The following is an 18369-nucleotide window of genomic DNA, read 5'->3' as shown; positions in this document are numbered from 1 at the left end:
ACTTCTGTGGAACCACAACTTTAGTCACAAAACAGAAATCACTTTGTTCTGTAGTGTTATCATATATTGGTTTTAATAAGTTTTTAACACATAGGTGTTGTGATGCACTAAATAGTTATTTAGTTTGTTGTTTTGCACTGGGTGATTGGGAATTTGCACTGAGTAGTTTTTATATTGCACTGTGTCACATTGGTCTATTCCACACACCTTTCCCTCCCCCCCCCCCCCCCCCAAACCTCAGGTGTGATGGGCTCTCCCTGACCTGCTCTCCCCTCCCCTTCTCCTCACCTGTGTCCCATTGGATGTGGCACTCTCTCTCAATCAAACGCCTCGGCCTCTGTTACCCCCTGAGGTGCTGCCTGGATCTGAAGTGGCTCCTGATAATAAACAGGATTTAGTCCCAAGGAGAAGAGCACCTTTCATCTTTTATCTGTGTCCATGTAGGATTCCCACCCCATGATCAGAGGAGACAAAAAGGGAATTCCTACACATAGGGATACAAAACAGAAAAAAAACCCAAGCTTGTGTCTCACACTCTGAAAGTATTGATTTAAACCAGTCATGTCTGCTTGATGCTGGTGTGAGCTGGTCCACTGCATGGAAAATCAAGATTCCTGTTGTTAATATTCAAAACCAAGCAATTACTAGTGTTAAGTGGCATATTGCATTGCTATTGAGCTTGACATGACTAACTTCCACCCAGCAAAAAAGATCCACACAAAACTATAATAAAGATAATTTACACACTAGACTCTCCTTGCTCACATATCAAAGAGCTGAAAGAACAGTTGGAGAGCTCTTATGCATAAAAAGAACAATCTTTTCTGCAGTGACAAGCCTTAGCTGTTTTTTTTCATATAAATTATATTTCAGAATTGGCAGAATTACAGGTTGATAAATAAAATCAGAAAAACAACTAGTGAAAAACAGATGGGGAAGAAAAAGTCTTTTCATGTAGAAATTCAATATTAAAGAAATGAAGATTCAAAAAGACTGGCTGGTAAAATAGGAGGAGCTGAGAAAAAAAAAAAAAGGCTAAACATACTCTAGGTCAATACCTACCACAGTTGAGTGAATATTTTACAGATTACTGAATTTCTGAAGGCTGTGTGAAGTCATCAATAACTGCATAGTTTGGCCCATTTGTGCAGTGTAATCTGTAGAGATTTGCCTAGCTTTTCCTGTTGCAAGGAACATAATTTTTCATTGGACTAGGACATATGTTTAGAAAAGGCCTCTAGGACTGATTCAAGGACTTCAAGTGAAGCAGAACCACTGCACCCCTAAAGTATTGTTCCAGTGGCTTCCCATCCTCAGGGTTAAGCACTCATGTTTTCAGGTGGAATGTGTTTGGCTTTAACTTGCCAGCACTTAGGAAGAATTTCTATCCCCACAGGTTTCAAAGCTTTTCCAAAGTTTTAGAATACCTTTACACAGAAAATTATCTTCCTCTTTAAATGCTGTTTTGATGGTCAGATACAAGCCTTTCACAAAATCATAGAATCATATATAAATAGAATACCCTGAGTTGGAAGGGACCCACAAGAATCATCAAGCATGCAACAGCTTTAGCTAGCACTTGAGCTAAATACTCAGGAAGCAGCCAGAGCTGCCAGGAGTAAGGGAGAGGAGGATTTAGGAAAGTAGAATGTGCTTAAGAAGTCAGGAAGTTTCATAGTGCTAATAGAACGCTCATAGGCCTACAGAAAGCGCTTTGGACAAAGAAATGAACAGTTCGGGTCAGAAGCTTAATAATGGCCTTATTCAAAACATAATGCAACTCTAGCTGCTGGCTGAGCTGTAGCAACATGTGACAATTTCACCTCTTTAATGTTTCTGGTACCCATCCAGAATCCTGAAGTGAAGAGCTTTTATTGAAAAAGTTCTCTTACAAGGTGTCAGCCTAGGATGACACCATCTGATAGCCTAGTTCTGTACAGCACATTATACAATTTATGAAGGTGCAATATTCAATAATATTTATCCAGTAATTGTACCTTTTGTATGTGTCTTTGATAGGAATACTGAAAAAGGCCGGATCTGACTTTGTTACCCAGCGATGACTTTTACATATGACTTCACATCATGCAATTCACCTGTTTACCTCTGTTTTTATGGATATACCTGAGCCCCCTTTACATCATAATAAAGTTTATTACTAAGAGATCTTTCTATTACTGTCTCAGGAGGAGGACATCTCTCAATTAATAAGCAAGAGTTAGATGGGGAAAACTAAAAAAAAAATACAGAGAAACAAAAATCAATATGTCTTTCCCCTGTATTTTATGTCCTTTTGTATATACTAACCAGAAAATGTCAGTGCCAGGGAATTAAGTTTATTTTAAGAGTTCTCCAAATATGAAACAAGCAACTGGTTTAAAAGAAGGTACCAAACAAAATCAAGCTGTCAGCATCAGTTTTCTCAAAGATGTGGGTCTTTGTAAGGGGCCAGGCATCTAACAAAGCCCTTTGGTGTGTAACTGGGAGTGTGGGTTGTTTTAGCATCTAGGGGAGTGCAATGTTTTCAGCCTGACCAGACAGGTTTATAGGTTTACATACTGTGAGAGAATGAGGCCCATGATGGGTCCAAAACATAGCCAAGAAATCTATTGGTTTTGCTGGGAAAGTTTGAAGCATGAGTGATAGGTTTTAGTCTATTTCATAGCCAAGGCTTATAGTCTTCCTTCACTATAGAAGAGCTATTAAATGGCTCAGTAATTTTATTAAGCTGGGCCAAAGATTGACACAACTTGGCTGGCTTTTCATTTGAGTGCTTCCAGTGTGTCCAAGTAGTGGTGTGAAGGTCCACTTTCTCCAGAGGAGGAAGATATATATCAGCTTTTCTGGTGAATACAGGAGGCTGTAGTCAAGCTTTGTATTTTTCCTGAAATTCAGTTGTAGTGGAGAAAGGAAGACAGGGACTGGCTTTGTCTGGTATGGTTTTGGAAGTTTGGTTGGCTAACCAGCCCACCCCAGGTAAGAAAATCTGTGTGTAGTGAGGCCATCAAATGAAACATAATTGACCTTTTATTTCTGCATTTTATGTACATCATGTTTCACCAGAGGAGGTGGCACATCACAGAATCACAGAATGACTAGATTGGAAGAGACCTTGAAGATCGAGTCCAACCCATGTCCTAACACCTCAACTAAACCATGTAACCAAGTGCCACATCCAAACTTTTTTTAAACACATCCAGGGATGGTGACTCCACCACCTCCCTGGGCAGACCATTTCAGTACTTTATCACTCTTTCCATAAAAAAAAATTTCCTAATATACAACCTATATTTCCCTTGGTGCAGCTTAAGACTGTGTCCTCTTGTTCTGTCACTTGCTGCCTGGAGAAAGAGACTGACCCCACCTGACTACCACCACCTTTGAGGAAGTTGTACAGAGTGATAAGATCACCTCTGAGTCTCCTCTTCTCCAGGCTGAACAACCCCAGCTCCCTCAGCCATTCCTCACAGGGTTTATGTTCCAAGCCTCTCACCAGCCTCGTTGCCCTCCTCTGGACGCGCTCAAGCGTCTCAATATCGTTTCCAAACTGAGGGGCCCAGAACTGGACACAGCACTCAAGGTGTGGCCTCACCAGTCCCAAGTACAGGGGAAGAATGACCTCCCTGATGCTGCTGGCCACGCTATTCCTGATACTGGCCAGGAGCCATTGGCCTCCTTGGCCATCAGGGTACACTGCTGGCTCATGTTCAGCCGACTGTTGACCAGTGCCCCCAGGTCCCTTTCTGCCTGGGCACTGTCCAGCCACTCTGTCCCTAGCCTGTAGCACTGCAGGAGTTGTTGTGGCCAAAATGCAGAACTGGGCACTTGGACTTGCTAAACATCATCTTATTGGACTCTGCCCATCCATAATTCATTCTGTAATTCGTTATGTATTCAAAGGGAGCCTTGCTTTTCTGGCCCAGATTCAGAGGTTTACAGTTTTGAGTGGCAACTAGTCCCCTGTAGAAACAGTTGTTCTGGACAATGGTTCTGTGGTAAAATTTCTCTTTTGATGGGGCAAATCTATTGTTTGGTCTGATCTGCTCTGACTGGGTTCATTCTGTAATACACAGTCATCTGAAATGAAAGAGGAATAATACTGAAATTCTCAACTGAAATGCTTTGACAAGTTCAGCCATATATCAATATTATGATCATTACATTTTCTACTTCAAGAAATATTTGTTTATGATGTGGTGTTTCACAAATCTTATTCAAAGAGGAGCTGTAGAATACATTATACACTATTGTGTTAAGCCCTGGAAATGCTGTGCATCTACACAGAAAGTTAAATCAAATAGGCCTGTACCCACTCATGCCTACAGAGATGGTGAAATACTATGAGGGAAAATTCAATTGTATTCTCAGTCTCACAGAGACATTTTCTGCAGGTAACTGAGTGGGTGCCATCCTCATGCTCAGTAAACTAGGAATCATGGAGGTGTAGCATCAAGGCAATGCCTTCAATCTGCTTCAAACATCTTCCTGCTGCTGGGCTGTGGCTGGCTCTGAGCACAGAGTATGCCTGTGTCTGCAGAAGGCTTTTTGGATGTCTCACACAGCATCTCTAGGACAAGGAGAACCACATGTCCACCATTCCACCTTAAAGGCTGAGCTGCAGTGCTACCCTTCTTCTTTCTACCCTCTCACTTGGCCTGGTGGCTGACCTGATGCCTCAGCTGTACAGCTGGGATGCTGCCTATGGTTTGCCAAGTTCAGAGGCTTGCAGCTCATCTTGATGTTAGCAAGCTGTGCTGTGCAGCATCTCCTCAGTCCTTGGCTCTGCTCTCCATGGTGCTCCAGCTGTCAGAACAAACAGAAACTGAGAAAGAACTTGCAACTCTGCCCCAATTCTTCCTTACTAGAAAAACTGTGCCAAAATTTGCAGAATAAGTCTGCACTAATGTGAAACACTAAATTGTATTGCAAAAATAGCCCATATTCCAGAAATCTTGGTATCCAAAGTTATGACTAAGAAAACATTTTAGGTGGTATTTTAGAGACATTCATATGTTCCTTTCTTGACAGGATATCAGGGAAATAAATGAGGCCCTGTAATCTGAAAAGATTTGTGCTATCAAACTAGGAATATATTGCAAAGCTTCCTAACTCACTTACCAGTGCTGAGGCCAGAAGACCACAGTTTTTTCCCCTTACTAGTAATTTTGTGCAACATTCCCTAGAGACCATTATGGTTACTGGTAGGAAGTTGAAATGAAAGAATCTTGGAGCTAATCCAAAGCATGTTTTTTGTTTTCTTTTTAAAATTTTACTTTCTTTCAAACCACACTAAGAGTCATGAGGCAAATAAGTTTCCAGCTGACTCTGCACAGGAAGGAAGTCTAGATGTCAAAGTACTATAGAGTAAATAATGCAGTTAGGGTATTTGTATGAGGAAATTTGAATTCTACGATCCAATCAGAATTTGCCACTCTGTTTCCCTTGGGAAGTAGGAGATGTCCACGTGCCACCACACTGGTAAGATGCTGACCGTGTACCCATGCCTAGGGTACATAATTTTCCTGGAGAAACACTCCAACAGGGTGAACCAAGAACATATACAGATGTGTTTTTACAGGAAATGCATTAATAAAGTGTTTAAAAGTCAGAAGCTAATGAGATTCAGACCACCTCTAAGAGGAGAATGATCAATTTTCTGTTGATCATTCAGACACTCGGTAAGCCAGATCAATAATGGTCTTCTAAATGTTTTAACACAGCTGATTGAAATAAAATCACTTGAAATTTTGGCTTCAATCTGCAATGGTGTTTCATATATGAGAATATTCATTTGAGGGAGGAACAGAATGTTTTGATTTACATATACCTTTATTAAACTTCTACTTTGAAATATATTTTACCAAGCAGGCTTTCAGTTCAATTACAGCAATTGCTTTTCAGTCAGCTAGATAAGGGAAGTATTCACACACACATCTGCAATACCCTCCTTGTCTGTTACTCCACCTCAGTGAACTCCTTGAAGTTCCAGAGTTGTGGTGTAATGTAAGAAAATAATGAGGCACGGCATCAGAGTTTAAAAGGGTGAGTGGTCCCGGCAGGGTCTGCACCAAGACAACCAGACCATAGAGGCAGAGGCTGCACAGGATGCAGCTCCCTGTCCTCTGCAAGCCACCACCAATCCCAGTACAACGGTCCCAAATCCCTTCTTGCCTTGGGCTGTTGTCATCCTTTGGAGCCATTAGCACTTCAGGCACTTCTTTCTCCATGACAAGAGCACTCTCTCAGCCTGAGGGCTGGCTGCTGGGAGCCCAGGGTGCTCTGTGCATCCCCACATGGCTCTGCCCAGGAACATCTGCTCAGGTGACAGTCCCTGGTCTCTATTCTTGGGGCTTCTGCTCTGCCTCGCTGGGAGAGGCCATCATCTCCAGGCAGTTCAGGCCAGTCCCTGCACAAGATATTCCCCTTTTTTGTTTTAAAGGCAGAGTTTGCTCTCTCTGCAGCCTCACTGCACTTTGCATCAGTTTTTGGGGCTGTGTGACTGTTCTGCCTTGCTTGCCCAGTGAAATGGTTCCCCTTGGTGCTGTCCAGTGGAAGTGGGGCACCTAACCCAGGAAAGGATTCCTTTCCCATTTCTTTTGGCATCAGTTTTTTCACTGGCACAATGACAAGGCCAGGCATCCACCCTGGGAACCACACGGACACATTTCACATGACAGCATCTTGCTCCCTGCTGGGCATTGCTCGGGCAAGGGAGATGCTGGAGCTGTGGCTGGGGGTGTCCATGTGGCCCCTGTGACCTCACTGGTGACATCAGCTCTGGAAGCTCTGGTGTAACAAGGGCCTTCACTGGCCAACTGTGACCTCACTCGTGATTTTGGTCCTTCCAAACTCTGATGTCACAAAGGACCGATTGTGCTGTAACTGGTGACATCAGCCTGCAAACCTCTGCCATCACAAGGGATTCCATCCTGGCCAACTGTGACCTCACCGGAGATGTTGGTTCTTTGAAGCTCTGGTGTCACAAAGGCCAGCTCTGCAAAGCTCTGGCACCACGAGGGTTCCACTGTGACCCGCTGTGACCTCACTGGCGACATTGGCTCTGCACATCTCGGGTGTAACAAGGGCTCCCCTGGAAGCATTGTGACCTCACGGCTGATGCCGCTCCCTCGCTGCCCCGCTCCGCTATAAAAGCGGGCGCAACGCCCCCCGCCCCCGCGGCAGCATGGCCCGCTACCGCCGGCGCTCCCGCAGGAGCCGCAGCCGCAGCCGCAGCCGCAGCCGGCGCCGCCGCTCCCGCCGCCGGGGCGTGCGTAAGACGCGCCGGGCCTCCCGCCGCTCCGCGTACCGCCGGCGCCGCCGCTCCAGCCGCAGACGCCGCCGCCGGCGCTGAGCCGAGCGCGGGGCTCGGCCTCGCACGGCGCGAGGAGCGCGCAGAGCGCGGCCGCGGCGCGGGGCTGCGGATGCCAATAAAGGCCAGCAATGTTCACCAGGGTGTGCGTGTCTCTGCCTGTGCCTGCGTGTCCGTGGGTACCCGTGCGTGTCCCGGCTGTGCCTGGCTGTCCCTGAGTTTCCGTAGCTGCCCATTTGTCCAGTGTCAAATCTCTCTTGTGCAGGTGGCGCGGTCCTGAACCCCCAAGTGAAGGGAACACAGAGGGAGGTGTGCAGAGAGCTGTGAGATCATCAAACACAAACATTAACCAAAACTACCAATCCCACCACTAAGCCATGTCCCAAGAGCCACATTTACATCCTCCACTACGCCCCCGCAGAGCCTCGTGGATTGGGCCATGGAAAAAGTCACCAGGAAATAAGAAGACACTTCAGGGTCTTCAGGGTGAGGGCAATGTCACTAACTGGGAGCTTTCCCTGAGTCCCTGTCAGTGACAAATCGCTCCTGTGGAAGTGATGGGGCCCTGAATCCCAAAGTGAAGGGAACACAGAGGGAGGTCTGCAGAGAGATCTCAGGTCGCCAAATCCAAACGTTAACCAAAACTACCAATCCCACCCCTAAGTCATGTCTCAAGTGCCAAATTTACTCCTTCTTTAAAACCCTCTAGGAATGGTGACACCACCACAGACCCGGGCAGTCTGTTCCAATGTTTGACAACACTTTTTGGACAAGAAACCTTTCCACACAGCCAACTAAACCTTCCCAGGTGGATCTCTCAGCACCTTCCTCTCATCCTTTCTCTTTTTCCCTGGGAGAAGAGCCTGGTGCCAGCTGGCTACAGCCCTGTCTGCTGCACCTTGGCAGGTGCTGTCCTCAGCTCTTTGGGTCTCTGTTCTGGGCAGTCCATGGGAGTTAGAAGTTTTGATAAGGATAGTAGAACCAAACAGCCTTGGACAAGTAGATAAAAGCTGTAACTTAGGCAAACAGAAGCCATGCCAAACGCAAGCAGGACACCAGTTCAGCTCTGCAAGTCTGACAAGGCACAAGTTAGGCAAAACAATGATACTGTGCATACTCAAAAGCAGGGGTCGAGGAACAGGTCAAGGAACAGCACCTAAAAAGGACACCAGATGTTGAAGTCAGACCCCAAAGAACCATACAAGGACTTCCAGTAGGGGTGTGACCATGTCAAAGTTAAGGAAGTAGGGATAGCTGATGAATGTGTAATCAGTGTGTGAGATAAAATCTCTGTTCACCCAGCACTCACAACATTCGAATGGAGGAAGGATGCCTGAATGCCCACGGCTGCAATAACGAACAGCTGCTTTCTAGTACTCAAATTGTGTTAGAATGTTTCTATTGGCCAATTTCAGTGTCATTACCCACTCTCAAAATGCTCAGTCGTGGTCTGGTCTTTCTGTAGCAGCAGCAGCAGAAATAAAAGGTCCTTTTGCCAGTCTCTGGTGACTTGACTCCCGTTCTTGCCAAAATGCATGGATGGCATGTGGCCACTTCATAAAGGTGACAGGAAATATCAAAGGGTCATTCCTGGTGTCCTAAACACCAGCTGGAGACACAGTGTACACAATGGAAAAGAAAATTAAAACATGATTTTTATGGATGTTGATTGCTCTCCAACACAGACATTTTTAGAAGTTTAAATACAACTTGTATTTTTTCTTCTTTTAAAGTAGTCTGCAAAGAAAATATAATAGAATTGGCCATTTCTTTCCATGCACAGCAAGGACATCACTACTCATTGAGGAACTGGCACCCAGCAGCATCAGCTCCCTGCTGAGCACCATATCGGTGATGGTACCACACAGATAATGAAAGGGGCAGCCAAGAGAAGGGATGTGGAAGCTGGAGCCCAGGAGCACCTGAGGATCCACAGGATGCCTGGGGCTCTATTTTTATCACGGGAACCTCACCTTCAGGGCCAGTTTTTCCAAAGCAGAACAGTGAAAACTGCACCAGCTGTGCTGGTCTCGGTGTCTCTGAGCACCCGGCACTGGTGGGTGTTCCTGAGTACCAGTTCCACTTGGGATATGCCGTTCCACCGTCCTTCCCAACTGCAGCACTGGATCTCCAGACAATACTCGTTTGCTTTCCTGTTTCTTGAGTGATCGAGCACATGTTTGCTCCTGAAAGCTGAAGGCACCTGACAGATGAACTTCAGCAGTACCAGGAGATCCCGGTGTAACAAATGACTGTATTCCATTGCCACAAGCACCATCTCAGCATCTGTGTTTAACCCTATATGAGACAGATGACACAACGAAATTATGGATTTTTAATTTTCTTTTTCTTGTAAAGGTTGCTGCTATTAGATGAGAGTCAGGTGCTGTCGTGTCCACCTGAAGCCCGCTGGCTTCACCTGCCCAGCTGTGACACAGACAGCTGCAGGGGACACTCCCCTGTATCTCCAGGAGAGTCGGGGAACAGCTTGGACTGAGCGCTTCACTGTCAATCCAGTATGGAGGAGACACAGCATCCAAGGAGAGAAGAAAGGAGTCGACTCAAGGCTGGGGAAGCAATTTGGTTTTAATCCAGGCTCCGAGGAACTCCAAACACTAAATGATCCAGCAACCGAAAGCGCTCTCTGGGAACAGTTTAAATATGGGGGAGGTTACAGGGAAAAGGGAACACCCATTGACCAATGGGGGGATTCGAGGGAGTGGAGGGTGAGGGGATAGATGGGTACAAAAACCAATGGGGGAGGATTAAGGGAGGGGATACCTGGCCCTCATCCAATCACTCGACGCCCAGGATAGAAGAATCTGGAAGAGGGGAATGGGGAGCCGAGTGGTGGACAAGGCACCAAGGGAAGAACAGGGGGATGACTAAGAAATTTCAGGGAGATTGACATGGAGGGTAGAGGTGGGGAAACTTGGGACAGAACCATCAGGAGAAAACGTGGCGTTAAGGGACAAACTATTACAGAATAATTATAAAACTGTAAAAACACAATACAACAGTCAGGTAAAACAAACTCTGTAATCTAGGATTTCATTCCGTGGGAATCAATATCTATCATGGAAGTAAGGCTGTGGCGGAGCCCTTTGTGATGCCAGAGCATCGCAGAGGCGACGTCCCCGCTGAGGTCACGGCGGGGCTGCCCCGCTCCGCTATAAAAGCGGGCGCAACGCCCCCCGCCCCCGCGGCAGCATGGCCTGTTACCGCCGGCGCTCCCGCAGGAGCCGCAGCCGCAGCCGCAGCCGGCGCCGCCGCTCCCGCCGCCGGGGCGTGCGTAAGACGCGCCGGGCCTCCCGCCGCTCCGCGTACCGCCGGCGCCGCCGCTCCAGCCGCAGACGCCGCCGCCGGCGCTGAGCCGAGCGCGGGGCTCGGCCTCGCACGGCGCGAGGAGCGCGCAGAGCGCGGCCGCGGCGCGGGGCTGCGGATGCCAATAAAGGCCAGCAATGTTCACCGGGGTGTGCGTGTCTCTGCCTGTGCCTGCGTGGCGGTGGCTGTTCCTGCGTGTTGGTGGGTGCCCGTGCGTGTGGAAGTGATGGGGCCCTGAATCCCCAAGTGAAGGGAACACAGAGGGAGGTCTGCAGAAACCTCTCAGGTCATCAAATCCAAACGTTAACCCAAAACTACCAATCCTACCACTATTTCATGTCCCAAGTACCATTTTTGCTCCTTTTTGAAATCCCTCTAGGAATGGTGACACCACCAAAGTCCAGGGCAGTCTGTCCCAATGTGTGACAACACTTTTTGGACAAGAAGCCATTCGAATTAAGCCTTCCCGGGTGCAACTCTAGGCACGTTTCTCTCATACTGTGCTTTTTCCCTGGCAGAAGTGCCTGAAGCCAGGCTGATCAGCAGGAATCACAGTACCGTTCAGCACCCTCCTCTCGCCGTGTTCCCTGTGGGATGCGATGGCATTCCCTTAGTGACACCCGGCCCTTCCCGCTCCTCATTTCCTCCCTTCTCCTCCCAGATACAGCCCAGGGACCCCCTCACTGCCGAGTGCCCCGGAGGTGCCGCTGTGGCCGCTCCCGCTGTGGCCGAGCAGCAGCTGCAGCCCCGGCCGGAGCTGCCGCGGGCACCGAGGCTGAGCGGGACGTCGGGGCCGGAGGCAGCGGGGAGCCCGTGAGGAGACGGTGAGGCTGAGGAGCACCTGCGGGGCTGCGGCGCCGGGAGGGAGCGGCGGCACTGAGGGGTCTGGCGGGGAGCTGAGGGGCACGGCGGGACTGAGGGGATTGAGCGATGGCGGGGGCGGCGGGGGCTGGGACGGCCGGGGGCTGAGGGCAGTGGCGGCGCTGGGGACGCTGAGGGCAGCGGTGGGACTGAGGGGGGTGGGGGTGAGGCCATGAGGGCGCTGAGGCCACTAAGAGCAGCATGGAGAGCTGAGAGTGATGACTGAGGGCTGAGGTGGGTGAGGCCGATAGCAACACTGAGGGCTGGACTGCGAGGGCTATGGCAACCTTAGGGCGCTGGGGGCAGCATGGAGCGGTGAGGGCGATGGCGGCACTGAAGGTCCTGAGGGCAGCATGGAGAGGTGAGGACGATGGCGGCACTGAGGGCCATGGCAACACTGTGGGCGCTGAGGGCAGCATGGAGAGGCGAGGGTTATGGTGGCTCCGAGGCCGATGGCAGTGCTGCCGGTCAGAGGGCAGTGACAGCTCTGGGGACACAAAGGGCAATGCCACACATGCATGGTGTCGCAGCATGGCCCTGGCTCTGCTGCTACACCATTCCTGATCCAAATCTGATAAAATGGTGCCACTGGCGTTCCTGGGCACCATTTGATGTCTGGCTGTTGTGGAGCCGTAGCACACACTTTCCACAAGATACTCTCAAATAAAAAGCTCGACCAAATGCCATAAACATTGTCACTGTAGTACATTTTATTAATGCTTTTATCCTGTTCACTCATATTCCACTGATTAATTCAAAATAGCTGTCACCACTTTAATAGCATTCTCTTCTCTCTGGAGACAGGGATGGCCATGCCTTTCTCAAAGGTCCCTGAATGGTGTTGAGCCTCTGAGTAAGTGGAAGCAGCAGTTAATATTTGGTCACTCTGGGTTCCAGTGATCTAAACATTATTTTGACAGATACCGAAATCAGCTGGAAAAGAAACTTTCCAACAGAGTTTGAAGCATTAGAAAACAGGCATTCTTCACCAGTGCCAGACTCACTGGATATTTCCTTTAATCTGGTAAAATGTGGTAAAATTTTACAGCAGGGTATTTATTCCATTACAGAATCACAGAATTCACAGAATGACAAGGTTGGAAGAGACCTTCAAGATCATCGAGTCCAGCCCATGCCCCAACACCTCAACTAAACCCTGGCACCCAGTGCCACATCCAGTCTTTTTTAAAACACATCCAGGGATGTTGACTGCACCACCTCCCCAGGCAGGCCATTCCAGAATTTCATCACACATTCTGTAAAAAAACTTCTTCCTAATATCCAACCTGTATTTCCCTTGGAGAAGCTTGAGACTGTGTCCTCTTGTTCTGTCAATGCTGCCTGGAGAAAGAGACCAACCCCATCTGGCTACAGCCACCATTCAGGGAATTGTAGAGAGTGATAAGGTCACCTCTGAGTCTCCCTATTCTCCAGGCTAAACACCCCAGCTCCTTCAGCCATTCCTCACAGGGTTTATGTTCCAAGCCCCTCTCCAGCCTCATTGCCTCCTCTGGACATGCTCAAGCGTCTCAACGTCCTTCCCAATCTGAGGGGCCAGAACTGGACACAGCACTCGAGGTGTGGCCTCACCAGTGCTGAGTACAGGGGAAGGATGACCACTCTGCTCCTGCTGGCCACACCATTCCTGATACTGGCCAGGAGCCATTGGCCTTCTTGGCCATCAGGGCACGCTGCTGGCTCATGTCCAGCCTGCTGTCGACCAGTGCCCCAAGGTCCCTTTCTGCCTGGCACTGTCCAGCCACTCTGTCCCTAGCCTGTAGCACTGCAGGGGTTGTTGTGGCCAAAATGCAGAACTGGGCACTTGGACTTGTTAAACTCCATCTTATTGGACTCTGCCCATCCATCCAGCCGTTCCAGGTCTCCCTGCAGAGCCCTCCTACCTTCCAAGAGATGGACACATGCTCCCAGCTCAGTGTCATCTGCAGATGTACTGATGAAATACTCAATCCCCACATCCACGTCATCAACAAAAATACTGAACAAAGCTGGCCCAGCACAAAGCCCTGAGGGACACCCCTGGTGACCGTCTCCAGCTGGATGCAGCACCGTTGACCACCTCTCTCTGGGCCGGCCATCCAGCCAGTTCTGAGCCCAGCAAAGAGTGCTCCTGTCCCAGCCGTGGGCTGCAGCTTTTCCAGGAATGTGCTGTGGGAGACAATGTCAAAGGCCTTGCTGGAGTCCAAATAGACACTTCCACAGCCTGTCCCGCGTCCACCAGGAGGGTCACCTGGTCATAAAAGGAGACCAGGTTGGTCAAGCATGACCTACCCCTTCTAAACCCCTGCAGGCTGGGTCTGACACCCTGGCCATCCTGTAAGTGCTGCGTGATGACACTCAGTATAAACTGCTCCATGACCTTACCGGGTACTGAGGTCAGGCTGACTTGCCTGTAATTACCAGGATCCTCCTTCCCTCCCTTGTTGTGAATGGCTGTCACATTGGCCAGATTCCAGTCATCCTGAACCTCACCAGTGAGCCAGGGCTGCTGGTAAATGATGGAAAGCAGCTTCACAAGCTCATCTGCCAGCTTCTCATCACCCTGGGGTGGATCCCACCTGGTCCCATGGATTTATGAACATCCAAGCAGCTCAGCAGTTCTCTGACTGCCTCCTCCTGGAGAACAGGGGGTCATTCTGCTCCCTGACACCACCCACCAGCCCAGGAAGACAGTTGTCCTGAGCACAAGCTGTCTTCCCGCCAAAGACTGAGGCAAAGAAGGTGTTAAGCACTTCTGCATTCTCCTCATCTGCATTACTAAATTCTCTTCGACATCCAGTAGAGAAAAAAGGTTGGTCTTACTCTGCCGTCATGTCCACTCAGTGTCTGCCTGAGTGACCCGGCCAGGTGACGTGGCGATGTCGGAAGGCACTCCCTTCGGTTCCCTGTGGGTTTTCCAGGAGTGCTTCCAGAGGAGTGACCGAACAGCTATTCCACCGAAGAACGAGGCGGACTCTCTTTGGGGGTGAACGTCAAGGAGTTTATTAGCAGCTCCTGGGAGCTCTAACATCCCTCAACAAGGACCAACCAACGAGAGCCCCAAGAGGGACTCGGCAACTGCTTATAACTGGGGGAGCGGAAAGGGCTTACAACCAATAAGGAAGAACTAGGGAGTGGCTCTCGAGAAGATGGACTGGGACAACAACATATCAGGGGAGGTTAGGGGAGGGGTCCCTGGCCTTAATCCAATCACTCAACGCCCCTGATGGAAGTTTCTAGATGGTGGGGATGGGTTGCTGAGTGATGGACGAGGCACTAGGGAGGCGACACAGGAATGACTCAGCATAAATGCTGAGTCAAGGGGCAAGTCTAGGGAGGAGTGACAGGGGCTAAACCACAAGGGTATGAGGGAATAACAGGAACAAACCATTCATAGAACATGGGTAATAACAACAGTATAAGTGAACACAATACAACACAATACAACAATTCCCCCTTTTTGTTTTAAAAAGAGACAAATGGAACTTAATAATTAAACAGAACTTGAAAACTAAAAGGAAGTGAATTCAGTCCGAGGGAGGTATTCTGATTCCGGGTACAGGTCCCCAAACCACGGTTGCTGGGTAGGCGCTGTTTCCTGCCACGGCTGCTCTTCAGCCGGGGTTTCCTCTGAAGGTGTTGAAACAGAGACCCAATTTATCTCTACCGTGGTATTCACTAAGTTGATCACCATTCGTTTGAGGATGCTGAACCCAATGATAATGATAATCAGAAGAAACAAAATCAGAAGTCCGATTTGGAATAAAGATTGCACCCAACCCATGAGTCCCCATCCTTCGAATATGTTCCTCAGCCAGTCTCCTGATTCTTTCTTAATGTCCGTAATCATGTTTTGCATTTTATTAACGGTGGTGTGGATGTCCTCAGCAAATGATGTCAAGTTCAGGCAGCAAAGTCCTTCGAATTCCTCACAACGGTGATTATGGAGGAGAAGGAGAAAATGAATTGCAGCTCGACTCTGAAGGGTAGCCTGCCTCGTTATCTCCTCATCAGATAGGAAGTCTGAAAGCATGGTTGATGTCAAATTGGCTTGTTTAGCAACCCAGCATTCGAGGTGAGCCAATTCCCTGAATGCTTTGGCTACGGCCACCCAAGGCAAAAATGTGATGACCGCAACTCCTTTTGGCTTAGATCAATGGATGATTTACGAGTCACAATTTGGGTCCAGATCTTTCAATTCTCTTTTAGGATGAGCCAATTGACGGGTTGCATTTTTCGTCTGCCAGTTGGTGATTTGAGTTTTGTTGGGTGTAAACAAGCCCAACCGGCCAAAGGTACAGGGACCTCCGATCAGATGAGGGGGGATGCCAGCCCAAGCCCGATCTCCACAAATTAGAAAGGTGCCTTTGGGAAGGGAATGGGGTCAACTATCCGGGGTGGATTGCAGGGGAATGTGAATTATTTTTTGCACCATTTTTTTGCTGTATAATTGACATTATATTGCTTGATTTCTGTAAAGGGTTGGACTTGGGGGTCGGGGTCAACCGCAAAATGAATACAAACAAAAGCCTTGGAGGAACCCAAAAGATCTAATTCTTGGGGAAGGTTTTCCATGATTGGCAACTTTTAGACCCACTCTTTCCAGAGGTTAACTTCTCTGATTACGAAAGAGCGGGCCTTTCTCCAAGGGGAGGCAGAGGTTTTAGAGAAAACAAAAGGAAACTCATCCAACTTCAATGGGATTCCCATGAGGCAGGAGAGCATAGGGTTGGCAGCCGAGGAGGTGGATAAACAAATGTGATCCTGATTCATGGCTTTTGTCAGAGTGGTCCAGACATTGTCCTGAGGCTGAGGTACTATCCATGCCTGCTGGGGATGTAAGATGTTTGTCATCACCACAAGAAGGACGAGGCTCATCCTTGGTGTCATGTTGGGTTGGGTCAGCGCCAAAGGAAAATCTGGGGAGAAAACTGAAACATAACAAGATTAGAAACTTATAAACTCTAAACTTTAAAGGGAGGACCTCTGGCTTCTCTTCCTCCTCCACGCTGCATTGCCTACCTGGGAACTCTGGGCGGGTTTTGGGAGCTTTGGAACATAAGGCTTGATGAACTTTGAAGGGATCCACTTCAAACCGGAGGGAGTGGACATGCAAGCGTACCCACGCCCCCAAGTTATCATATCGTAAGGCCCCTCCTGCTCCCACATCTCCGGATTCTTTACCAGCACAGGAGGTCTGGCTTTCAGGCTGGTTTGTACACTGGTGTTGAAGTGTTACGATTGGCGGGTTCAGGTTCTCAAATGAGCAATTGAGGAAGTTTAAGGTGAACAGTGCTCTCGACAGCCACACCTGGGCGGGCTCCACCTTCATTGTCGGTTGTTGCTGATGTAAAATCCTCTTAAGACTCTGGTGGGCCCTTTCCACCACGGCTTGACCTGTCAGGGAGTAGGGGATGCCAGTCTTATGTTCTACTCCCCATTGCTGCAGGAAGCTTCGGAATTCCTTGGACTTGTACGCCGGGCCATTATCCGTTTTGATGACCCGCGGAACACCGAGCATGGAGAAGGCTTGTACTAGATGTTTTTTGGTATCCACTGCCTTCTGCCATGTGTGGGCAGAGGCGTAGACTGCACCAGAGAAGGTATCTATGGAGACATGTAAGTATTTAAGTCTGCCGAAAGACGTGACATGGGTCACATCCATCTGCCACACCTCACAGCTATGCAACCCCCGAGGGTTGGCTCCTGAGCTCAGTGAGGGTAGGGAATGGGTCTGACACGAAGGACATGTGGCCACAATGGCCCGAGCCTGTTCGCGAGTAAGGTGGAATTGGCGAACTAGGCCGGGCGCATTTTGATGGAACAGCTGGTGGCTGATCTTAGTTTGTTGAAAGACATCTGGGAGTGGGGCCATCCTAACTGCTGTGGCTGTGAGGGCATCGGTGCGCTGATTGCCCTCAACGATGAACCCCGGCAGGTCTGTATGTGACCACACATGCATCACATAATATGGTTGCTCTCAGTGGGAGACTAATTTTACTAATTTTGAGAGCAATTTGTAAAGGGGAATGTTGGACACCTCCTGCAATATCGCATTCTCTGCTCTGGACATTACACCTCCTACCTATGCCGAATCAGTCACCAAGTTAAATGGTTCAGAGAACCTCTCAAAAGCTCTGACTACTGCAGCCAACTCAGCTATTTGGGGTGACCCCTCTACTTGGGCAACATCTGCCTCCCACCGCTGAGTCTGAGGATCCCTCCAAGTCACCACTGACTTGTGGGATGCTCCGGATGTGTCTGTAAAAACTGTCAGAGCCTTAAGAGGTGTTTTACTCTGAGCACTTTTTAGTGATAATGTAAACTGTACCTCCAAATTGAAAATTCTGTGGGCTGGTCTCTGAACAGAGATTTCTCCGGTGTAGCTGTCCAGTGCAAATTGCAGAGCTTCGTTTTCCTGAAGCAAGTGTTCCAGCATCCCTTTTGTGAATTGGCCTGATTCCAATGGGATGTGAATGCATGTAAAGTCACAACCTGCCAGCTCCCTGGTCCGGATTCTGGCTTTCTGGATCAATTCTGCCACCAGCTCTTGTGGCCTTGTCATTCTTTTGGACCGCTGGTGACTGAGGAAAACCCACTCTATTATTGAGAACGGGTCCCTCTGGTCCTGGTCCTTCTTCCTACCCTGGATGATCTCCCACTGGAAGATCATCCCGTGGCGGTATGGCAGCTTACCCAGTATGATGAATTTGAAAGGCAGGCCCGGTTGGTATCGGTGGGCCTGCCAGGCAGACATTGTCTCCTAAACCTTCTCCAACGCAGCTTTCGCCTCTGGGGTAAGAACCCTGGGAGAACTGGGCTCCTCTCCCCCTTTCAATAAATTGAAAAGGGAGGCTAGGTCTTTGTTGGTAATGTCT

The 18369-nt window shown here is 48.9% G+C and overlaps 1 protein-coding gene across 1 annotated transcript; it reads right to left on the bottom strand.

Moving 5' to 3' along the window:
- Positions 1-2376: 2376 nt before the first annotated feature.
- SAXO1 (stabilizer of axonemal microtubules 1) lies at positions 2377-7055 on the bottom strand. The gene is given in 7 exon segments (XM_053932485.1): positions 2377-2431; positions 2433-2550; positions 2553-2629; positions 2631-2914; positions 2917-3077; positions 3869-4045; positions 6950-7055. Coding segments are annotated over 7 exon segments (978 nt in total).
- Between the last annotated feature and the right edge of the window lie 11314 nt (positions 7056-18369).

The sequence above is a fragment of the Vidua chalybeata genome, chromosome Z (genome assembly GCF_026979565.1).
Source record: "Vidua chalybeata isolate OUT-0048 chromosome Z, bVidCha1 merged haplotype, whole genome shotgun sequence".
Lineage (NCBI taxonomy): Eukaryota > Metazoa > Chordata > Aves > Passeriformes > Viduidae > Vidua > Vidua chalybeata.
Note: the sequence above shows the minus strand (reverse complement) of the source record. Positions and strands in the feature narration are given on the sequence as shown.